The sequence below is a fragment of the Pleurodeles waltl genome, chromosome 1_2 (assembly GCF_031143425.1).
Source record: "Pleurodeles waltl isolate 20211129_DDA chromosome 1_2, aPleWal1.hap1.20221129, whole genome shotgun sequence".
Lineage (NCBI taxonomy): Eukaryota > Metazoa > Chordata > Amphibia > Caudata > Salamandridae > Pleurodeles > Pleurodeles waltl.
The window spans coordinates 1,190,674,631-1,190,700,551 of record NC_090437.1 but is presented as its reverse complement, the minus strand read 5'-3'; the positions used below and the strand labels follow the sequence as shown (position 1 = coordinate 1,190,700,551).

The 25,921-nt window shown below is 42.4% G+C and overlaps 1 protein-coding gene across 1 annotated transcript in view; it reads left to right on the top strand.

Moving 5' to 3' along the window:
• The window catches only part of DOK7 (docking protein 7), a 479,904-nt gene that overhangs the window by 377,461 nt on the left and 76,522 nt on the right, over positions 1-25,921 (top strand). The window contains exon 8 of the mRNA XM_069203471.1: positions 2,559-2,607. Within this exon, the coding sequence (XP_069059572.1) occupies positions 2,559-2,607 (49 nt within the window). The remainder of the gene's footprint in view (positions 1-2,558; positions 2,608-25,921) is intronic.

The window sequence follows — 25,921 nt, the reverse complement described above, 5'->3', positions numbered from 1 at the left end:
ATGGCATTTGCAATTAGGAACTTTGGGCCATATGTACGAACACATTTTCCCATAGACACAGAATGGGCAAAACCGCTTGCTACATCTGGCCCTTTATTACATGTGGCCTCCAATTCTTTGTTTACAGAATTTAGGACTGTGGTGAATGGAAAATCGTTTATACAGATTATTATTGTCATTTTGCCACTAGTGCCTTATTGACTGATCCGAAACCATGCTTGTCTCGCGGAATCGATGACTGATTGATTGAGTGTATTTCTTTTAAAAGGCCTGCCGGGCTACTTCTTCTTGTAACACTGATACTGATAAAAAGAAAAAGTGATCATAAAAAAGGATTATAAAACATCTAACGATTATCGTACATATTATTTTTTAACCATTGGTCAGTCCAGGAACGACGTAATATCACGGCTTGGAGGTAAGAGAATTCTATCATATAGTCGATTCAGTTCTGCTTCAGTTTTCTAAATTTGTTTTAGACACATATTCCAAAACAAAGCATAGGAAAGCTGACACTTAACAGAGGAGATAAATTCTATGTTAACATCACCATAATATATTTACAATTTCCCTCCTGCACGAGGACCCGACTGGAACATCTCCCTAACTGCAAAACACATTAATCATTCCAAACTTTTGTTGAAAGCCAGAGCTACACTTAATGCGTAGTTAACCATTAATTATGAGGCCTTGCTACAACAATTCAGTGAATTATGTGAAAGTTAGGAACTGCTGTTTGGACACGTAGACATACTCAAACCTGTCAAATAAATAAAATATTAGTGGGAGCACAAGCCCATGTACACATCCATTGTCAGCACTCAGGATTGATGTGCACAGGCAGAGAGCCCACACTGAGACGGGGAAGCATGGCTTTTAAACTTATACCGCGCCTGGCAGTCAGTCACGTGACTGGGATAGCTCTCCATTGCAGAAGAGTTTTTGTGGCCACTTCAGAAATAAGAGTGGAGGACGCAAGCAGCCAGCCTAATCCTTAGGGTCTGTGTGACGCATCAAAGGTAAGCGACAGAACACAGATATGAAGGTGTGACAGTCCCCTGTTTTGATTCTTCGACTCATAGTAAACAGAAGTGACTATGAAAATGTTAGGGGATGTCATAAAATTCAAGTGCTGGCCCACCTACACAGGCCATTCAAAACAGATCACAGTGGAAATACCAAGCTAACTGAAGAGATGGCTTAGTGGATCACACATCCCCATTGTGGAAGTTCCCAAGTATACCTCTTATGCAAATCAAGGAAAGTTACAGGTGTATCCCCCCCTCCCCCCTACAGCCACACACAAACGAGCAAGGTTATAATTGAACCCCACCGAGGTCAGGATACAGTGTAGTTCACATGCTGGTCTGTTTCTCATTTCACATGCTGGTCTGTGTCTCATTATACATGCACAACTGCTAGTGATAAAAGGCACACAAAGCATGTATTTTTTTAACCAAAGTGTACATTGCCATTATATATATATATTAAACTGTACAAAGTTTCCCCTCGGAACAGAGGAGAAAAGGTAAGTGAAGTGATGCTCTGTACCAGCACTAGTAGGAGAAAGCAAACGAGGACATGGCCTTTAGTAATATAGTCATCTCTGGCCTCTGGGGATCCCGAGTAGGCAGGCCTGGGTGCTAGTTTTGCGCACACACGTCGTGTTCTGACTGTTCTTCTGTTAGTCCTTTCACGGTAAGCACCCATAATAGCCAGTGGCTGAAACCCATAGCCAGGACGTGGCTGCTTGCACTCCTGCATTGTGGCCCGTGGGAGAGAGGTGTACACTTATGTCATGTTAGCACTAGAGAACATTAGCCTGGGTGCTCTTGGACTAACTATCTGCATGACCTACATATTCACGTTGGTGTCTGTACCATGCAGTGTGTCTCAGTACCCACCCTCGGGGTTCTTGTCTCTCAGCACTTGTGTGGCTGGACAGTGGGTAGGATGGTTCTGGGTGGGCTCACCTAAAAAAAGGTAAGTGCATACACAACCGCAGCAAAACATGTATGACCATTGTTCCACCAATATTATCTCCGAATGTTGTTAGTTGTGAGTAATGCAGCATTCTTGACGCTACCAAGGAATGTCATAAACATGTTGACATTCATAAAGGAATTTTAATCTGATGCTACATCACGGTGGGCTGCTGGCAGTGCAACCTGTTGTGATTTTTATTGTCAGTTTGATGGATCATCAGTGAGGAATGAGTCATCCACGGCTCAGGACAGAGGAATAAAGGGTTGATTGGCAGGCACTCGTGCAGTGGAAACCTGCATGTCAGCTTTTGATTGATATCCTTATTGGAGGTGGCAAGTACTATTGTATGAATGTCCATTGTTTAATTAGGTGGTGGCACCTGTTGCTGCCATGTTTTGAAAGATGCATCTGTACTTGCACCATTGCTTGTTTGAAATATGATATGATGAGTGGAAACATAAAGTCAGGCGTTAAGCAGATAACCCTAATTGTGAGGGACGATGGAACCGTTTGAAACAGCTCAGCTTTATGCACTAGGGTCTTTTATAATCATTTTCTTTCTTTATATTTAGGGAACAGCTGCACCACACCCCGGAGTCTCACACACAGCGGCTACATCAGGTAGGATACACGTTTTAATGCATTTTGCTCCAGAATGTTATGCAATGTCAAAACTGGTAATGCTACTTCAATATTTGAAATTAATTTTGATGGTAGATCCTGAGTAGGGAGTCTGAAGGGTACAGGTCTATGCAGCTAGTGGTCAAAGCCAGGATATGGCAAACCTCTGCTTGGGCTGTGTTGCTGTGCACATTTAGGGCCTCATTTATGAGGAAGTGACGCAGTGAGGCACTGCCCCAAAATTGGCAGTGCTGCACTGTGTCACTTCAGAAATGCAGGGATGCACCGTATTTACAAAAATACGGTAAACCCCTGTGTTTCCCCTAGCACTGGTGCTAAATTTAGCTTCCTAGCATCAACACAGGCACCCTTGCACCAAGTGCATGGATGCCTGCGTTGCATGGAATGATTGTTTATGTGTAGGAAGGGACACCTTCCAGCACATAGACAATCATTCATGGCGTTGTGCTCTTTCTATGTGTGCTGCAGAATGCAAAAGCATTTCTTCTTGTTGCGCCATGCTATCATTTTTTTTTGGTGCTACCTCACGTTTACGAGTCCGCGTAAATCTGAGGCAGCATCAAAATGCAATGCGTGTTGCAGTGAAACACCCACAGCAACACCCATTGCACGCCCCTTCCATGCTAATTGATGAGTGTGAAGGGACCGTATTGGCCTAACGCCGCCTTGTAGATATGGCGGAAGGCATTGCCCCACCGGAGCGTCACTAAAAGGGATGCTCCAGTGGCGCAAGGGCCTTGCAAATTAGGCCCTTAGTAGTGTTATCTCAATACTTGTCCGGGTACATAAACTAGTACTCTTTTATGTACTCTTCCATCGCTTTATGAATTGGCCACAACCCAACTACATTGTTAATAAAACTGGCATTTTCTTGTTGTATTCATATACAATCAGTAGAACTATAAAGGACTGTGACCTCTTTTACTAATAGGGAGTTGGACATTTGGGACCCATTTACCAGCCCATAGAAAAGTATCTAAAAGAGTACTCCTGTAGTACTACTTCCCACACTTCTGCTCATCATGCTCATTATGAATCTGTTCCATAATAATAATAATAATAATGAGCAGAGCAAGAATTTCCACAAATTTGAACCATCAATGGAAAGTACCAGCGAAGTACTTCAGGACTGATTCCCAATTTATTTTGTGCAACAAAGTTAAAGTTGTTACTGAGAAAAAACTGAGGAGTTGTGGAAACTGGATGTGAACAACTCATATTTTCTCAGGGTGTGGTCGAATAAAAGTCAAGGTGCTGAAAGAAAAAATGTTCTGGGTTAGAGATTGGTCTGTAGATGTTCCTCGTCCGTTTTTTTGATAAACATTTATTGACCTAGGATTTTTTTAATGCAAATGAAAAAATAACTTTGGAAAAGTCATATGACTACTCTTCTTTGTAAGTTGGGCTCCAGCATGTATCATAGTCTGTAATGTAGGTGTATGTCTCGAGAAAAAATGTAATGGGCAAAGGTGTCATGATTGTGGGGCACTGATAGGCGCCCCACCAGCCTGCCGCATCAGCGAAGCACTGGCCTGGACTTCGCTGGTGGGAACTGCCCATTAAATCTTGATTCTCACGTTCCTGGTGGAGATTTCCATTATGAAAGTGAATTAGCTGGTAGGGAGGATGCACGTTTGTCGCTGCTAATGTCGAACAGGCTGCAAAGTTATTTTCAGTCAGCTCAGAATTTGCTTTTCTTTTTCAGAAACAAACTACTACAGCAGGGATTTGTTACTGGCAAAGAAAAACTCAATGGCCCTGACCTGCAAGGAGATACTTCCCTGCTTGTAGGGACCACTGAGAGTTTTCTCTGCCAGGGCCCACCTTGGGTCCATGTCCACCTCAGGCAGAGAAAATGAAGGATGGTTGCCTGCTCTCAGAAGGCTAGGGTGACAGTAACTGTGACCTTGTGACTAAGCGGCAGATGGGATGCCAGGTGAAGGCTTTGCACAGATGGGATGCCAGGTGAAGGCTTTGCACAGATGGGATGTCAGGTGAAGGCTTTGCACCGATGGAGCCAGTTGCGGCTCTGCCTTTCAAATGCCATGCTTATGACCTCACACAAATAACTAGCAACACTTAAAATCACACCATAATTCAATAACAACACATACTCAAACCAATAAATAATGCTGCATGCATTGTGTTCTCTTTATTCGCATAGGGTAATATGAGTTGTAATCTCATCGGTAATATTTAGGGCATTTGTAATTGTAGCAGTCTCATCGAGGCTGAGATCATGAGCACTGCACTTGGTGTGCGAGGTATAGAACATGGCTCTAGTGCGAGTTAAAATTCAGCCTACCTAGCACTAAGAAACCCCTCCAGCCAACAAGTGCTGTGTGGAAGCTGAACCTCCACTTCCTGACAGACGCCGGCCACTGGCTCTTACATTTAGTAAAAACTGCATGAGGGGGTCAGGCTTATGCACTCAAAGCTGCAAGACTCTGCAGATCTCCAGCCAGAAGCAAAGTAATCCTGTGGTCTTGTGCAATCAGTCGATGTAATGGCTTCTCTCACAGCTGCTCCATCTCATAACATTTTCCCCTTCTGGGTGTAATCTGTTTAGGTTTGATTATGGTTCAGTGAGCACCAAAGAGTGCGTTATAATATGAACAAATAAATAAAGTATGAGCAGAATGTATCAGCCTGTCTCATAGAGACTTATATGCACATTACGAATTTAATAACTAGTGTGGCTTGAAAAGCCCTATGATCAGAAAGAGAGGTCGAATGCAGATTGGCTGTTGCTTCCAGTACTTATCCAGTATCTCCATTCCACCACATTATGTTCCAGATGTGAACATTTTATTTGCTTGTGAATATTTTTCTATAAGACAATAAACACAATCTTCTAATAGCACTTTGTCTAGACATGATCTCTAAAGAATGCTGTGCTTCAAAGAGGACTAAAGTGCAACTTCCTTACAAAGTATAGAGCACAGGGTATGGGCCAGACTGAGGCAGTGTATGCAGCTCCTTCCTGTTTGAGTGGACACGAAATGTAAAACACACACAGGGACTGAGTCACCAGGGCATTTGTGAGTATGTGATTTAGTACTCTTGTAGTACTAATTCACACGCTCGTAAGTGCCTTTGTGAATGGGCCATTGAGAGTTTATATACACCTACAGGGAATTATTATATAAATGCCAGCCCTTAACATATCTTCTGATATGTTGATATTATACTTTAAGATCACATATTGTACTCTTAACTCGTATTCTTGTGCTTATGTTTGGTGGTGTTTCCTTTTCAGGCCTTACAGTCCCCAAAGATGTAGGGACCTGATTAAGAGCCATTTTGTGTCACTCTTGCACCACATAGTGTGATACAAGAGCAACACAAACCTTACATGTTATTTATGAAGGCACGCAAGGCCCCGATGTGTGGCCCTGAGTGACTCCATAAATCTGGAGTAAAGCGTTTCATGAGTATTGTGTGGGTGTTCAAACGCATCTCTCATGGTTTTTGATGCATTTACAGATTTACCAGAACGGGTAGAACTAGGAACGTGCTATAAAGATATGCCTTCTCAGATGAGGCGGAACGAGTAGAAATATATTTATTTCTCCTCATTACTTCCTTTTTCTATGTGTACTGCTTTCTGCAGCACACATAGAAAGAGGAATATGCCTCTCAAGATTGTTTTTTTACAGGAAGGTGTTCCTTCCTGCACAAAAGCAATCTTGCATGCACCATGTTGCAAGTGTACCTACATTGGCGTTAGGCTGCCAAAGGGCACCAGCACAACGGAAAAGGCAGGAATGTGCCATATTGCCTTAAATATGGTGCATTTCTGCCCTTTCCCCATCATGCAGTGCAGCTCAGCAAAGTGACTTGCTGTGCTGCAGTGCGTTACATCTCCATAAATGTGTCCCTAAATCTAATTTCTTTGCACATAGCTACTAGTGCAAAGCTGTAAAAAGCTGGTTTCCTACTTTGGGTTCAAACAACATATGTATTCGATTCCTATATACACCCGTTTTTTACCTAGGAAGATGTAAAGCTTCGTATAGCTCAATTAATACTCTTTGAAAATCTTTATTGTGCAGTTACAATGTAATTTTCACAAGTGCACCGTCTAGGCTAAGGTGACCAACACTCCTCGAGATCAAAGACTGGATGTCTAGATTCATTAGATATTTTATGTTGCAACCTACCTAATTGAAGCTGCTGCTAGAAATGAACAACCAAGCCACCCATACAAATGTTGACCAGATCAGTTATTATTGTGACACATTTATTGATGATGTAATATTTAGCGCCTGGATGCCCTACTGGATATGTGTGCGCTTTACAAATATATAATAATTCATCCAGTACTTAATCTTGCTGCTCAAAAGCTTTTCCACACTAGTAAAAGTTCAGTTGTATGCAGTGGTAAAAAACTTACTAAGTCCCCCAAAGATGATGTATGCCTTTCCAAGATTTTTACAGAAATTGCCCAATATCTTATGTGAATGATGCTGTAACAGAATCAACCAACCCTTTGCTGAGTTTAGAGTTTAGGCAAGGTTTAAAGTTTAGGCAATGTTTGTGCTAAATAAATGCCTTCACAGACAAGCCAACATCACTTAGGAGACGAGTACCACTAATGGCTTTCATCTTGTTAACCTCAAGCAAACTCAAAATTTCACTAACTACAGCCCATTTGTTATCCTGCCGTATGTCTGATAACTTTGAACGTATGCCACCCTCTTTGGATGAGAGCAACGTTTGACTCATTCCAGGCTGGATTTTGAAATACCAGCAGTACAGAATGAACTGTTTGTCACTGTTAGGCATGACGAATCAAGGCTTCAGCTTAGTGCTTAATTACAAAAAATGCCAGGGCCCTCAATGGATGATGGGAGACGGCTGCACCATCCACCACTCACTGTCCCTCGCAGTGCTGCTAACTTCCAGTGCCAGCCCTAGCCACTAACCATCATACCCCAACAGATGTGACAATTGGACTATTCCATGTTATCCGAAGCTGTAAGAGTGTTGTGGATGAGTTGCTTTGTTAATGTATATTGAATTTAAATACTTAACACATCATCTCTAAATTATGCCTGACTTCTTTTGTGCTGAGCTACGAGAGGGCTAAGCCCAGGTTAATTTAGTGACTTTTGTGGCTCAACATGACGTGGATGCAGTTGTTGTTTGAGAAGGGTATTCACCCCTCTCAATCAAAACCCCAATTTCTTACAGTTATCTTTGAAAATGACAAATATTCACAATTTTTTGAAGAACTAAATTGACAATTTCAATGCTTTATCGTTTGGGCTAATGTCTTACCTTCAGTTATCACTAAATGATGTGGTACTGATGACGAAGCGTCCAAATTGTCCTGCGCCATGTGCAATAACACTGGACACCTCCTTGACAGTATGAGTGGCCTCGGACTGACGGAGGGAATTAAGAACTTCAACACCTGGATAACCAACTGTGCCAACAGCATTGGTCCCCATCAAGAGCAATAATCAGAGAAGATCATCCAAAATGGCCAGCTGGTACACCACAAACTCAGGACAGCAAAATGTAACAGCAAACAGCTGGCACACCAGCAAGGACACCTATAGCAGGGCAGTCTTCAACACCTCCCTCACTTTCTACCACTGCCTGCCGAGGACAACAAAGAAGACAGCCCTAACCGCATGCATCAAAACCAGCACCAACAACATCATTAAGGAATTCTCCAACCCGGCTGCCAGCAAAAACAAAATCACGTCTTCACAAGAGCTGTGCGACAACCTCGCCGACTTCTTCCATGACAAGATCTTAACCATATACAGAAACATTGAACCCCAATCTACACCCACAGACTTCCTCGACGGACATGCCTCCAGCGCAACTGACACAAACCACAGACTGTCCACCTGGTACCTCCTCTCCACCCAGGACACCACCTCCATCATAAAAAACCATCCACCCGGGAGCATTCACAGACCCATGCCCACACTACATCTTCTACCTCAGAAACCAAAGAATCAGCCAGGAGCTTCCCACCGTGCTCAACACCTCAACTAGCCTCGCAACACTTCCCGAACAACTGCCAGAAGCTGAACATGGACAGGATAGAAGTATTGATCTTCTGCAACAACAGCAAATCATGGAACGACTCTTGGTGGCCATCAGACGTGGGACCCCCGCCTACACCCTCTGACCACGCCAGAAACCTTGAAATCATCATTGACAAAAAACAATACAAAATCACAAATCAACGCTCCTCCTCTGCCTGCTTATTCACTCTGCACATGCTACATAAGATCTTCAAATGGCTTCCCCAGCACACGAGACATACATGACACAGGCCCTCATAAGCAGCCGACTGGACTATGGCAACGCTTCCTATATAGGAATCTCTGCACACCTCATATAGAGACTCCAAAACATACAGAACACCACAGCCAGAATCATCCTCGATCTCCCCGACAAACTCACATCACACCCCACCTCTGGCAACTTCACTAGCTTCGCGACAGAAGAGATGGTAATTCACCTGCTGACTCATGCACCCAAGGCCCTACACAACCTAGGACCCGCCTGCATCAGCCACCTCTTGAACTTCTATCAACCTTCAAGAAAATTACGCTCCGCCTCCCTATCATTGGCCTACACTCCCCGCATCTAGTGAAGCAGAAGTGGAGGATTCTGCTTCTCTTACAGCACAGCAAAGACCTGGAATGGCCTCCCCCCACAGCTCTGGAACATCACCTCACTTAGGGAATTCGAAGGGCCTTCAACATCTAACCCCGTATTAGTAAAAGTGTAATGAGAGCACAGTCCTTTCTATGCGTATTAACTGTATATGAATATTCCTTCAATATTCCCATTTTAGATGTTTTGGGGCTATTTCAGAAGCGCTTGTAAACGTGCATAAAAGAGTACTGCAGGATTACTACCTTACTACTACAAAATGCCTTCGTGGTCACCCCACAAAATTTAAAGCACTTAGAGGGGCCGATTTTCAAAGGCATTTGTGAGAACGTGAAATAGTACTCCTAGCCACTAAATATTTATATGAGCACCGGGAATTATTCTATCAATGCCCGTCCGTAACAGGTCTCCTGGTTTATTTAGATCTTACTATTTAAGGTCACACATTGTTCTTTTAACCCATATTCTTGTACGTATGTTTTTGTCATTTTTCCTTTTCTGGATGTTTTATCAAACTTATAATCACCGTAGTCCACAGCCCATTTCCTTCTACAAAGCTGCCTTCCTACTGTTGACTTTGTATAAATCAAACAATATATCTATTTATCTGAAAATACGAAAAGCTTCTTGCAGCAGAATTAATGCCGTTTCAACAGCTTTATTTTATAACTACAAAGCCATTTTTAGAAGTATCCAGTTTAGGTAAGGCGGACAGCACTGCTGGGGAACAGAAATTGGTTGTTTGGCTGAAAGAGATACTTTATACTGCAACTTGACTGGTGCTGATGCTAGAAATGACCAACCCAGCCATCCATAAAACAACAGTGGTGCAGTGGTGCAAAGTCTATTCCACACTAGTAATAGAAAAAATGTGTGCAAAAGTCAAATAAGTAGGGCACTGGTTTTCCCAAATGATGCACCTCTGACCCAAGTTTTTTAAGAAATTTCAGTGAAATCATAAGTGAATGATTAACCAACCTATTTCTTAGTTTAGAGCTCTGCACTATATAAATACTTTTGCATGCCTGCAGAGACAACAGCGTCAATCAAGCGAGCAGCAATGACACCTTCATTAAAAACATCAAGCTGAACACCACCCTGACTGCAGCTGCAGTGTTTGACGTGTCATCTGTTGGAGACTGCTCAGAGAGTAATCGAACACATGCAGGAGGGCAACACAGCTGCCTCGTCCCACGCATCTGTTGTAACTGTTATTCATGTGAAATTGAGTGATATTAGTGGCGCGGGTCTTGGATTTATTAGACCTGTCAGCAGGGGTTGTCATCCTAATTGACATCCTTATCTAGGCTTTTCATGACTAAGAGATACCGAGTGGTATTAATCTCTTCTGTTCATCTCCACATTCAGTGCCCCGCACAGGTGGGTGTTGCACCGTGAGTCACATCGATTGGGTCATTTGGAATGAGGGATTTAAATATGCTGATGAGCTATAGTTTCCCCAACAACAAAAGACAAGGTGAAGGAAGCACCTCCTCTCTTGTGCTCTTTGCAATAGAGAACTGCTTGAGTAAGAACTTTCACAGATAAACCTGACTGAGACAGAGATGCTGAAGATGAGGCATCACCAAATGCCAGGCCCAGCTGTTCCTGGCTAGATGCTTTGGGCCGCTCTCCGACTCCAGTGGATGCGAAACCGGTGAGATTAGCAGTTTAAGAAATCCCAGGTTGTCAATATGCTAAAGAGGACCTTCAAGCAGATGACACATGATTGATCAAGACAGCATTGTAAAAATAGGTCTTCAACAATATTTAGTACTAAAGACTGCAGCGTTTACAGAACATCTGTCTAAAAGATTGTCACCTGAAGTGCTTGGATCATGTCTACCCGTTTATCCACACATGGTAGATGCACATCAGTGATTCAATTCACAATAAAGGGCCCAATTTCTGTAATGAAAAATGTTTGTCTCTCAACCACCAGACCACCACACTGTGCCCCTGTCAACAGACAATAGTACCTAAGATTTGGAAAGCTAGAGTAGGTATTCAGGTTTTTTCAATTCCACCTACAAACAACGGGAGCTCGCGTGCCTTACTCCTCACAGTTACAGTCACTTCACTTTCAAGGACAGCGTCAACAAAATTTCAGTTTGCCCCATATATTTTTACGGTTCTAGCTGCAATCAACCGGCTGCTCACATTGCAAATCAGTTTCTGTGGTGGGCATACGCGGCACTCAAGCAAATATTGTTTCCAAAGCCATATGCAAAATTTGAAACTGTAATAAAAATATATACTGGATAATTAGAAAGAAAAAGAGCAATTATAAAAAAAACACAGACAATTCGAAAACCCCAAATATACAACAAATTGGAGCCATACCGCCGAAACGTCGTAATACTCTTCCATATGCTGGCTTCCTTACAATAAACTTGGCTAGTGGTTCCCATCCTTTTGACTCATCAGGACGCCCAATGAATCATTAGTGGAAGTCGGCAACCACCCCAAGCAATATGTACGATTTCAATTTCAAGCGTTAAAACAGTAATTCACAAAAATACACAAACAAGTACACACCAAACAAATACTCGAACTACTAAAGATATGATTATTTTATATTGAAAAAATATGCAAAAATCGAAAACCTTTAATGGGAAGGTTGGTGCTGCATCTCAGCGACTAACTTTTCAATGTTTTGTTTTGTTTAGGAAAGGTGATTACTCAGGTCAGATTCTACATTTTCCAAGCTATTTCTGTTTTTATTTTTTAGGAACGTAGGCTCTGAGAAAGCTTTTTCACATAAATATGTGATGGGAAAAAAGAAGTAAAACCAAAAGGGCTTCTCTTCCGTACATAACTTCTCTGTCACATGTAATTCATTTGTTTTATAGCACCTCTCATACCAGTGTAGGTTGTCGGAGCACTTTATAGCGGACTACACAGCGGCGACTCCTCCGCTAAGGCAGTGGACGAAAGGGAAAAATAAAATGATAATAACGTTATTATCATTTTATTTTCCCTTTGGAGCACAATTAGGACTGGGTGGGGCTGGCTGTGCTGGAGGAGGGCTATGTGCACATAAGTGCACATGATGCTTTGGCCGGCCCTGTTTGGCCAGCCAAACAGTCATGCGCAATTTGCATTTCTCCACCCGGCTGTATTGAACAGCCGGGAGGAGAAAGTGCACAGGGCTCTACTCCCTGTCTCAGCACTGAAGAAGGGCGCTCAGACCATTCACAATGCTGCTGTCATGCTGTTGAGCAGCGTCATGATTGGAGGGGAGTCTGGAAGCCTATGTGCTTCCGAGGGTCCAAGGAGGAAGTAGAGACAAAACTGTCTCTCCCAACATAAAAGTTAATTTAAGTTTTTTAATTATTATTATTTTTTAATACCCCTCCCCTTCCTGCCACCCCTGTTGAATAGTAGCCGCTACTGGGACTACAAGGTGTAGGATTCACATGTCATCCACAATGGTAGGCGTTTTCCAAGAGTGCTTGGTCTGGAGAAGCAAAAACTCAGGATTTGGAACATAACACAGTGTTTAGGGTTGCCTTTACTAATAAGAATGTATTTCTATGCAAGCAAACTTTTTATAGCAGCATAAGGAAACTGAAAGACTCTGAAAAAAGCATAACCTTTCTAAGTTGTGCCATGCAGTTTGCATGCAGCTGTTTGATGGCGGTTTATAGCTCACTGTGCTACATTACAATTGTAACTTATGAACTGCTCAGTAACAAAAGAATCTCTGTAACAAAAGCAGCAACCTACTGTGCTATGCACATAAAATAATTTTCTTTGCTTGATACACGTTCTTTGCAGCAGGCATATCAACCATCTGCGTTACCTTAGATGAGTCAAAACTGCCACTAGACAAAATTCCCATCTCTCTCCAGCAGATACATTAATCACCAGAGTTATCTTGACACTTTTATTTTTGCCTGAACAATGCTGGATGTACAAGGAACTTTGCAGTGCTTTTAAAAGTGTTGCACAAAGGAAGTAATACATATAAATCAGACACTTTTCTGTCAGAGGCCCCAGCTGGAGAAGTGCCTTCCTGCCGCCCGAGGCCTGCAGACCCCCTGGAAAGGCCTTTCGGATCCCAGGGTGGGAATTGCTGGCTGTGGCTTTGGTGGATATCACCTTTATGACTATTTGAATGTATAAAACACATTGGACACCATTTCATCATTGTGTTTTATAACGTATTCATCACACCCATAGTATTGCCTATCTAGATGCAGAATCCAGGCTTCAGAATGTTCTGAAAATGTGTTTAAATTGTAAAATGTTTAAATTAAATCTAATGCAATTTACACATTGCACCACCATCCTAAAGTACTTCTCAACTCCTTGGGTGTCTACTAATTCTACTCAGAAGTGTAAGACACTGACTCTGCCAATTCACAGGATGCCCAGCAAATTTTTCCATGCATCATCTTGTCTTTTATCCGAACCTTGGTGTTGGAAATGGCCTTATCTACAGGGTCAATCCCAAACTTTTTACCTTCCTCCTCCTACTTTTTGCTGGATTTTTGCTTGATGGCATTGGGACTCTGCACTTGTGCTAAAGCTCTTGTGCTCACTCCCTTAAACATGGTTTGATTGGCATATACCTGATTAGAATATTTAATTTACATGCAAGTCCCTTGCAGAGTGGTATGCTATATACCCAAGGCCTGTAAATTAAATGCTACCAGTGGGCCTGCAGCATGTATTGTGCCACCCACTTAAGTAGCACTTTAAAACATGTCCGAGGCCTGCCATTGCAGCCTGAAGGCAGTGTCTCGCTGCCATGTCGACTTGGCATTTAAAACCATTTGCCAAGCCTTAAACTCTCCTTTTATTACATATGTCACCCCTAAGGTAGGACCTAGGTAACCAATAGGGCAGGGTTCTGTGTAATTAAAAGGTAGGACAGGTACCTTTTAGTTGTAGATGTCCTAGTAGTGAAAACTCACAAATTTGTTTTTTTACTGCTGTGAGGCCTACCCCTCCCATTGGATAACATTGGGGATTCCCTATTATATTTAATAAGATGTAATTCCTAAACCAGAAATTATAGATATATCATGTTTGGCATCTATGAACGTCTAATGATAAACCCTCTTTAATGGTAAAGTCAGATTTATCATTAGAAGTTTGAAAGTGTCACTTTTTAAAAAGTTTGCATTTTCCTGCCCTTATCTCTCTGTGCCTGCAGCCTGCCTTAGGTCACAGGACTGGGTGTAACTGACAGTTCAGACTTTGTGAATTCACCTCAGACGGTCATACAATAGTGGGATTAGCAGAGCCTGAATGGGCCATTAACTGAATTGATGGGGGGGCGGAGCTAAGAATGGCCACACTTGTACCTGAATGGGCTGAGCTCTGCTGACAGACAATAGGCTTAACGCCCCTGTATTGCCAGTGCAACCAGCTAGGAGCCCAGGTAGGGGAGGCAAGAAACTTCTGGAACTTCATAGAACCCATCTGGAAGCTTCTTCCAATTTCTAGGAGCAGGGCATGACGGAATAAAAATAGGGCTCTCAGACCTACTCCTCAGTTCCCTACTGGGCTGGCGGAAGGACTCTCAGAGTACTGCCTGCTGCTGTGATCTGCTGTGCACTGGACCAGACTGTTGTTGTACCTCAACTGACTGCTTTGCTGCATGGAGCCTGCTTGGAACTTTCAGAGGCCAGTCCGGCTGTAGAGCCTGCATCACCACTTGCACCCAGGACCTCGGAAGTGACTGTAAGGGCTAGTTTAGCTGAACACCTATTCTGAGCCACAGGGACATAACAGGATCCCACCATCTTAAACCTGCACCTGGACCCAGCCTGACTAGGCCTTAAACTCTCAAGAGGTCTCCATCCATTCCTGGACCCTTGACTGTGGTGCTAAGTTTGCCCAGGTCTCCATTTTCAAAACTGAAACCTTGCTATTTGGAACCCAAACTTTAGAAATTCAGAACTCTGGTTCTACTAATTGAATTTTCATGTTTTTGGTGTCAAACAATTTATTAAAATGTTCTCTGTTTACTAAATTGGTTGGGGATTTGTATTGTGTTGTGTTTTCACTGTGTTGCTGTTTGTGTACTGCATAAATACTTTACGCATTGCATCTAAGTTTTAGCCTAACTGCTTTTTGTGCCAAGCTACTCAGGGTTAAGCACAGGTTAAATTAGTGACTTTTTGTGGTTCACTCTGCAAGGGATTGTGGCTGTTGCTTGTCCAGGGCTCACACCACAGTTAACCAACAACCCAGTTTCTCACACTGTCTATTACCACATGCATTAGCCCACACCTGGGGTCTTTTCATCATATGCTTTACCCTACACATGAGTTGTGTCTATCCATCGTCAAATTAGATTGCATCTGGGGCATGTCATTTAGAAAATGCATTGTGCATCATTTGGGATCTGTCTATTGTCTTATACATTATATGACACCTACGATCTGTTCATTAATGTATACTTCATTTGGGATGTGTCAATTTTAAGATGCATTAACTCATACCAGTGATCTAATATCACACTTATTGGCCCAAACATGGGTTCTTTCCATTAGCCCTCTGCTTAGTTTGGCCCATTATCATAATACTTTGCTAACCCCTGATATCTAGTAGATTTGCCACCGCCACAACTTCAGTTCAGTAGATAAAGAAACCTAAGCAGACCATATGTGGTCCTGTAACATTAAGGATGAGGTTTCATTTGCTGCCCGACTAACTGACAGGATGTCATAGGCACCACCTCTACTTCTAAAGGTGCAGAACTTGGGTTTCCATTTTGTGCAGTGGTTCCCTTTTCACTGAAAATGCTTCAGTTGTCAGGGAAGAGGACTTTCAGCCAAAATACAATGCCAGCAGGCCCCACTATGTCTTGGTGGCATTATAGGCAGAAAAGGCAGCATATTTTTTAATTTTCCAAATACAAATTGCCCACAGCAGGGTTTCATTTTGAGAATATATAACTTCTTTGTGCCTGATACATTGTGAGTTTTCTCCCAGCACATGGGATACATTGATAATTATTTTTCTATAAGGGACTTGGTAGCACAAACAGTCTGCAATATTAATAAAAATAATCACAAAAGCAACATTAATAATAATAGCCATAATAATTACAAAAATAGCGTTTTTATATCACACAGTAGTTCTGCTGTTTGTAGGCGCTGTAGGTACATTTCTTAGTATTACCCAGGTAAAAAACACTACTGATCTCAGGAGGTCATAAGACTGAGTCAGGCTCGCCAGGGCTCAGACCCGTGACCTGTAGATTATCGCAGCTCCCAGTTTCCCAGAACATATAATGAATGTTTAACACGCTTCCTGGTTAACCCTAGACCTTTAGGAAGCCAAGGAGAGTTAATACTTAACCTACTGGAATTCAGCCTGCAAGACTGTTAAATCATTATAGAGGCATGGCTAACTTCAGAGTCACAATCTACCCTCTACTATCTTAAATGGAAACCAAAGAGCATGTTGATATTGAGATGTTTTTAAAATAATTCACATTTAAATGAACCAAACATCTCTGGCAGGATGCTTCCGTTGTACCACCATCTGAGCCTTGGATGAGCGCGTGATGGCGCGCGCCCCGATGGTATTGACGCAAACAGCTGTGCGGATCACCCAGTGTAAAGGAATCCTTTCTACATGCACGCTCTTGGTTTGAGTGTTTTGGAGGTGGCTACATGCATGTTTAGCACGGCTGGCCCACAGGCCACGTGACAATTTACGAGTTATTTGTCTAGGTTTAAAATGGTAAATAAACTCTAATTACACGGTATGAAATTTACAGTCTAAAATCAACATGGACTCTCGGAATACCATTCCGACTTCCACATCATTGTTATCATACTTCTTTCGGGGCTCTTGTGAAATTCAGTTTACCTGCATGTGCAGGAATGTCCCCTTTGTTCTTGAAACAGCTGCACTTGTTTTATTGTAAGGATTGTGTACCTCATTTTAGGTGCTGCAAGGCGTATGATAGCAGCATTCATCCCATGTTTGGACTGTACGGCAAAACGTTGTATCTTAATTGTATTGTACCTTTGTGAATACAATACTAACGGATACAATGCCCGAAAAGTTTTAATCTCAGATACTGAATACCATGTATAGATAGCATTCTTTTCACGGGAAAAAGAAGTACAAATAAAATCAATATCTCAAACCCTCTTCTTATTGAACCCAAAACAATGAGAGTTCTGCTGTGCAAATGTTGAGCGTTCAATGAAAACCTAGATCAGCACAAAGCTCATTATCTGTTTGTTGAGTAAGGATTTGAGAACTTCAGGTGCCAGGAGGATTCACTGATGACAATTGACAACATGCGTTAACAAAACCTCCTCTCAATGGTCATCACACTATCATTTTCTCCCAAGAGTCACCATACCATGCTATCTCTTCTCTCTAGTTTTCTTCTTTCCAGGCGTTATCGCTCATGCCACCCTTCTCTTTGAGTTCCACCCTTCCATGGTTCCCATGGGCACCCTGTATTTTTGTACTTTGGAACCCTTCGTCTTGGTGATGCAGAATTTTGGTTGCACCATCATGTGTTACAGAAGTGACATAATGTAATCACCAATACCTATATTGTGTGTCTTAATGTCGCTAATGTAAAGTGAAGCATCAAAATGTTATTATTAAAGGTGCATTCACAGTAGAAAACTAGTTTAGATATATATATTTGTCTAATGTTTGATTTTAACATGTTCAATTGTAGTACTCATGCATATTTATATTCATGTATTCTGATTACGGTACTGCGATGTTACCTCATATAATCATGTTTCATTTATAATTGTAAGGTGTACTTATAATCACGTATTTCAAATACACATTGAATGTCTTTTTAAGTTAGCATTACCAAAGGCCTGAAACATTAGGGGGCATATTTAAGAGCCCCTAGCGCACCCTTAGCGCTGCAATCACGTCATTTCTTTGACATTAAGGCGGCGCTAAAGTGGCTTTTCTGTCACACCATATTTACAAAGTGGTGGTGTAGTGCATGCATTCCGCCACTTTGCAACCTCGTGTGCCATATTTTGCCTGGGCCAGGCATAATTTATGCAAGGGAGGTGTTCCAGTGCTAGGAGGCCCGCAAAAATGGTGCAGTGAAATTTAAAATATTTATAAGCGCCACAATAACGTAATTTGTTTTTACACTATTGTGCTAACGACCGACATGGTGACCCGTATTATAAATGCAGCTCAACCAAGGTGTTGTTAGGTGCTGGTAGAGGGGTGCAAGAAAAGTGGCATATCATGGCTGATGTGCCACTTTTTCTTTATTTTTGATTTATAATTTTTTATTGTGGAAGAAATGTAATAGCACAGACACAGAGTACATTGTACTGCAGTAACATACATAAGTAACTCATGTAGACAGAAGCTGTTAAATAATTGAGAACGGAGGAGGGGGGTGGTTAGGGGAGAGGGAGAAGAAAAGGGAAAAAAGGCAGAAGAAGGGGGAGTAGTAATACCCGAGGAGGACATAGATGCACTGGGAAGGATAACTTTGCCACACAGCAGCAGAGGAACGACCTTAGCGCCCAGGTGTCAGAGAGGTCTACTCCCTTGATATCCGTGGATCTTGTCGAGGCTCCGATGAGTGGAGGGTATATTGAGCTGTCCATCTGTTGTTCCGGACACCAGTGGCTAAGGTGGGGGGAGAGGGTAGTATGTAGTTGCTAAGCCAAGGTGGGGGGGGACTTAAAATAGTAATGGACAGTAAGTCATGCTATTGGATCCCCCCTCTTGATAAGGAGGGCAGGGGTGTCACCCCCAAGGAAAAAAAGGGGAAGAGGGACCAATGTAGGCGGTAAGGGGGAATGGAAAGGGGGCACCAGGACCGGGAGAGGGGAAGGTGGCAATTAGGAATGGGGCTGGTTATTAAGGAATAGGGCTGGTTATTAAGGAATAGAATGCAGCAGACATATGTGGCACCAGACTAGACAGAGCATAACAGAGCACAACAGTAAGTGGTAGGCAAAAGCGAGACAGAGTAGAGTTGCGCAGGACAGAATGGAGTAAGTTGATTTAGGGGGGGAGTGGTGGGCATTAAAGATGGAGATGTAGACTCTGATGGGTAGGGAGGAGGGGGGAGGAGAAGAGCAGAGAATAATGAATAGAGAATATGGAGTAAAGGGTAAGGAGCGTGGGAGGAGGAATGAGAAAGGAAATATGAGGACCAAGGGCACCCAACGCCCGTCGCAGTGTGGGAGGGGGTACGAAGGGAGCAGGGTTGGTACGGTGGGGAGGGACCAGGAGGGGTGGTAGATGGAGATCGTGGTATTGGTGATAGTGGCTTGCAATGAGATTGAATGGGCGGTCAGTAAGCACTTAATGGGTCACCTGGTGCCACTTTTTCTTAAATATGGGCCTAGGTTTCTTGTGTCTAACTTTCAATGTTGATTTTAGCTTGCATTCCAGTCTTTTTCTTTATAGGTGCATCTGTGCAAGTCTATAGTTAATGAAAGGCTTATTGTGTGTTGAAGATAGTGAGGTACAAGGATATTTTGGCAAGGATGAGGAGCGGTAACTGGAAATTCTCGTATGCCTTAAACTTATACAATTTAACTTAATTCGATGCTTCACTTCACTTTTGGTGATTTCACATTTTTATAGCATATTTTTGACATTCATTTACAAAAGTTTGGCCCTTAATTTGTAATAAACTTTTGAACCTAATCCTCGACCTCCTGGATTACATGTGTGACCAAATAGGTTATACTGTTAATTGAATTACAAGATTGATTTTAACTCTCCTTTACCTCTCCAGCATCCTAAGAAGGTCCATTGGCCCAGAGCCTCATCAGTCTCCTAAGATGGCACTTTTGTCTTAACATTCGGGATTCTTTTTTCTTTCATAGACTTTATACATGTTATAAATCTATACTAAGGGAATGCTTGTTCCATGAGTTTCACCTTCAGTCTGAACCCTGAAACCTGGCTTCTAATCGCGGGTCTGGAATTTGCTTGAAACTGTAAATATATGCAATGAAATAAGTCAGTATTGGTTAAAATTTCACATAATATAAAAAACAGGCTTCACGAGAGAACGTGTTCTTCTGCCTCATCACTGAAAGGCACTTTCAGTGATAAAAACCTATGAAGTATGAAATTAAACTAATTCTCTTGAACAGTGTCAACATCGTAAAAAACCCACGTGCTCTTGAAAAATAGTCCGCTGTATGACAGCAGTTCCCAAAAATATGGTTTGCAAACATACGCCCATGTAGATAGGTTTATTTGTAAAGGAAAGCAATATGCACCCATTGCAATTAATCACCAGTCAGTAGCTCAGCTGTAAGTTCACAAATCATTTTGTTCTCTGCAACTCCCAAGTCACATTTTGTGAAATAGTCCATCACATTTCCATTGATAAATGAGTCCAGAATGCACAGCCAGTCAACGGGAATTTAAAAAACAGGCCATTTGAAGTCGATAGTTCATTTGCTGTTGCTCCAGGCGTCTTGCATGAAGGTAGACATTTTACTTATTCATTCATTTTATTCAGGTGATATTTGGGGCGTCGCATGCCTCTGCGAGGTCGCTTCAGGGCAGGGAAATCTGACTTCTGATAAACTGTACTCAGTCGCCGATGAATCCATACTCTGTTTATCATTTATTGCAGGATTTAAAAAGAGTGATGGCGGTCCCTGTGAGCTAAATAAAAATGACTGATTAAAAGTAATATGTCCTTCCTGCAATAAATGTGGGGTTTAGTGAGAAAAAGCCCTGAAATTGATTCTGAATTTGTTCCGTTACCCATGCAGCCAAACTACGTTCGAAGCACTACACCATTACCTTTAGATCACAATAAGACATTGCAAAAGAAGCCCACTATCAACGTGGACATTTATTAGCCATACGGTTGCTTAGAGAGGGGTAGCCTGCTCACATTCTAATATTGTTGCTGATGCAGCTTTGTCATGTAGGTGCTGGAGGTATAGAGTAGGGCATCTGTACCCTTCGCACTTGTATAGCACACTACTCACCCATTAGGGTCTCAAGGAACTGTATGCATACTGCTATGGAACCCCTACTAACTTTTCCCTGGGGGTGCCCACTCCTGGGCACCCCCAGGGTGAAGCCAGGCATCCAAGCACTGTTGGGGCCATTGTGGAGATTAAGCAAGCTATTGCCCAGAGTTACAGAGTGGGACCCATTAATTAGATTAGGCACTGAGGCGAGAATTATCTGGTCCAAGAGAACTGAGCCCAAGACCTGCAGAGGAAGGACTTGAACACTGGTCCTGGGCCAGATCTCTGCTTCAGGGTCTGCCGCTCTAACCATTGTGCCACACTTCTCCACTTCTCCATCTAGAGCCAGATTTTGCTGCATGTTTATTATACTGTGGTATCACAATATATAGCTTTACAAAAATGTCATTATTCCCCTCGTCGGGCGTTGGGCACAACAAAGCACTCTCCAACATACCAACTGCCACACATGTTACCCACTGATCATGATTCCGAATATACACATAATTTTACAGTGCATTCTGAAATACCACACCAACGTCACCTCTGAATCCCGCTTTCAGGAGCTTTGGGATAAGACTTACTGCAACTATCTCCAACCCTCTCTCTCATGGCTTTTGGATAAGACACAAGTACACAGAACACTTGCTCTAATCTGCCTCTGACAGGCTACATGGTGAGACATAACTCCACAGACAAACGGATAGAAACTTTCCTTTTTGAGACTGTCGTGAGATCCAGCTGCAATAAAAATTGCCCACACTTTCATAGGCTTTAGGATTGAGAAAACAGCTCACATATAAAGAAATGCACATTTCCTTTCTCAGGATTTGTGAAAGACACATCCTATAATTGTCCCACCAGCCTCATTCTGCTTTAAGTGTGGTAAGATGTCTAACTCAGAAATCCCCGCTTACCGCTTCACTAGGTAGGTGTGAGATCCTGAAAGATCCAGCTGCATCATCAGAGCTTTACTGGCAGATGTGCTAAGAGGAACCGGTCTGATGCTTGCCAGAGACCCAGCTTACGGATATCTTGCTACCTACGCTTGGAAGGTGATCCTGGGTCTCAGCTATCTTATAAACCATTTATAACACAGGTATATTACACAGCTGCCACCAGGGTTTCTCTAAGGTGCCAGTCAATGGTCACTGTGAAACCATGGAGTGTGCATGACCCATCTTACCTCTTAAATGCCAATGGCCTGATCCACATATATCTTCAGTCTCTCATGCAGATTTGATCTCTATCACAGTGGCCCAGATCTATACTTTTTGATGCAAAATTGCCTTAGTGAAGTTTTGCGTCAAAAAGTATAGCGCCGGCTTGCGCCCTTCCAGGACACCAGCCGGGCACCATATTAATGGAATGGCGCAATCCAGCTCAAAGGGTGGGCTAGCGTAAAAAAATATGGCATTAGCCGGGTGGGGTTGGGAGTATGGGAGAAGGGGGTTTTGCACCAAAAAATGAAGCGAGGCAGGTTAGAGTAAAAAAAATGACTCTAACCAGATTAGCATTATTTATTGTCACAAAACCATCCATACCACATGACTCCTGTCTTTTAAAAGACAGGAGTCATGCCCACCACCCCAATGGCCACAAAGGGGACAAGGGTCCCCTGGGCATGGCCATTGCACCTAGTGCCATGTAGAGGGGCCCATTTCAGGGCCCCAAATGGCACTTTAAAGAAAAAAAAATACTTAGCTCTACTTACCTATACTTACCTATACTTACTTATACTTACCTAGGGTGGCATTGCCCATCCTGTGGTGTCTCTCTGATGTTGGTGGGGTGTTCCTGGGGCTTGAAGAGGGCACCTGTGGGGTCTTTCCATGGTGTTTGACCATGGAAATGGGTCCACAGGTCCCCTAACGCCTGCCCTTACCCAGGTGTTTAATACTGGCACTAAGGAGCCTTAGCTCCATTATTTAGGCCCACCTCCCTCCCATTTACTATTTTTGCACAGGAGGATAAATAAGGCGCTAGGGCCTTAGAGTTATTTTTTGGATGGGAACGCCCACCCTGCATCTCATTGACGCAAGGTGAGTTCACACATGCAAAAAATGACCCTAACTCCAATATTTTGACGTTAGACTAGTCTAGAGTCAGAATATAAATATGGAGTTAAGTGTGCGCTGAATTAGCGTAAAAACATTATGCTAATTCAGCACAAACAGAGTATAAATCTGGACCCAAGTGCCTTGAAGAAGCTTCTTAAAATTCAAGCCATCATCATATGAATGTGCTTGCAAATGCCAGAGGATCATAAAAGTATTCCCGTCTAGGTGAAACATTCTGATGAACTGTAGCTCAAGGACTCTGGAGTCTGTAATTATTTAACTAATTCTAAGTCTTCAAAAACGTTCCCTCAGAAACTCAGCCCTATGAGGTAACAGTTGACATTTCAACCCCTATGGAAACAAAGGTCTCAACCTCATCATTCAGTGTCTTCATCCATCACTTCCCTGTTTGGTGACCTTTTTCTCTGAATGCTATAGCAATTGCAGAGCGGGACGGAGACTTTCTGATGGCTCTTTCTAATTCCTGAAGATACTGCAATGAATGACTTGTCTTTTTAGGTGAAATTTGTTTTGCCTTTATTTTGACATTCCCTAAAACTGATTATCTGATATGGGAGTACCTGACTGATGAACCTAGCCTATCCTGATTGGAGCTGCAGGCTTCTTGCATTAAGCGCCAGTATGTCACCTATCACCCCACTGGACTGAATCACTGAAATAATTTTTTGCGAGCCAATCAGACATTAATTACCTTCAACCTTCTTGCCATTATGTTTACCATGGGTTGTTTCCATTGCTGTATTACATACACATTTCACTTTTTTCACCTTACTTTGTCCCATCAGCAAATGTATATGAAGTTGGTTTGTGCTCTCTGTATCTCATTCTTATGTTATACCTAGTCTGAAAAAATACAAGTCAATTTTCTGTGTGTTATTTCAAAATCTCCTCAACCAACAAAATCAAAGACTCAAAGCCTACACAACCACATCCAAACCTGAATGTCAACAAACTTCTTTATGTTAAACCCCACAAAGACATTATCTGATTCAGTCATGGATGTCTAACTGAAACCTAATGGGCTTTGATCCTCAACAGACACAACAGGCCAAACCCATCAATTCACCCGCAACTTAAAATTCTCACTGAAAGAACTCATTGCCAAGAAGACCAAACACAGCCTGGTTCTAATGCTCTCCAGGAAAAAAGTAAACCTTTTCTCTCAATAGAGAACTTCATAATAATTCAGTTCATATTCCTTTCCAACCTAAATAGACGCAATGCCATGCTCATCAGCATCCAGGAGACCACCCATGCTCCACTGAAAGGCATCTTTCCTTCAGCAGAATGGCACATCAAGGGGGTTGAAACAAGCCCACCATATTTCCCTTTTGCTAAAGGATCTACTGTGGCAAGCCCAGATCATCTTCAAGATCAGCTGCATCAACTACAAGGCTCTCTACAACACAATATATTTTGCTGAAAAACTAGCAATAGATGTCAATGCCAGATTAGAGACTAAACACTACTGAAGGGGAAAAACAAGAAAACAATCCTTTTTAGTCTGTGCCCCCAGTATTTGGAACAACCTCCCCTTTGACATCGATGCAGCACCAACCCCGCTACAATTTAAGAAGAAACTGAAAACTCACCTCTTTAAGGATCACTACATGAGATACACTGACTTGTCATCCCTTCTGCTTGCTCTACCTCAAGTCTCTGTTCCCTCTTCACCACCTCATGTATCCCCCTATGCATGCCCATATACAGAGCTCCAATACTAGCCATCTTGATTTGCACTTTAGAAGTACCGAAACATAAATGCATGTTTGCTTTTTGGCAAATTCTTTGTTTTTCTCTGAAAAGAGTTTTAGTGAATTCTCGATATATTGGGTGCATATAGTAAAGGAACCCTTCACACTAGATTTACTCAACCATGGTTTAGAGCGAATATTTGATAATCTAAGAAGTTCACAATTGCTAAGAAGGTCACGACTACATGGATGCTTGGTAGTGGAAAGCAAAGGGGGGATGTGAACTGACCTTGACTGTGGTTTCATGCATTTTTCTTATCTTTACCTAATAGAAGTTAGGGAGAGCTTCACAATGTTCTGGAGATATGCATAAAGGGATCTTTGCTGCTTTCAGTTCATCACTTCTTGGCGGATTGTGAACAGTTTGTTTTATGTGTGATGTAATATGCATTTTTCTCACACTGTCTTCTGATTGGTGGCAGATATGGGTTTTGCATTGATTTTGTGAATTTTTCTGAGGGTTTTCCCAATGTGGTTCCAGAGAGAATACCAGTCTTTCAATCCTGGCCCTCTCCAGACTGGACCACTTCTTGGCTTCATTATCTGATGAGTTCTTTTTTTGTTTAGATTTGTTTTTTAGAGTGCCACCTAAACTGATAGGCATTAAACAACAGCAGAACTTTGCAGTGGGAATTGGGGACAGGTGTTGCTAAATTTGAAGATGCATCCTCTAGTTTTATAACATCTTCACATGCTCCTTGTTCCACTCAGTACATTGGATAGTGTCTGTCAGTTTTTTATAACACATTTTATTGAGTTTCACAATATCCACCAAAATAGATCTAAAACATTCTCATAATGCGTAACAATACAGTGAATAGCATTCAGGTACTTGCATTCCCTGCCCCCTCCCCAATCTGCTCCCTTCCCTGGTCCAAGG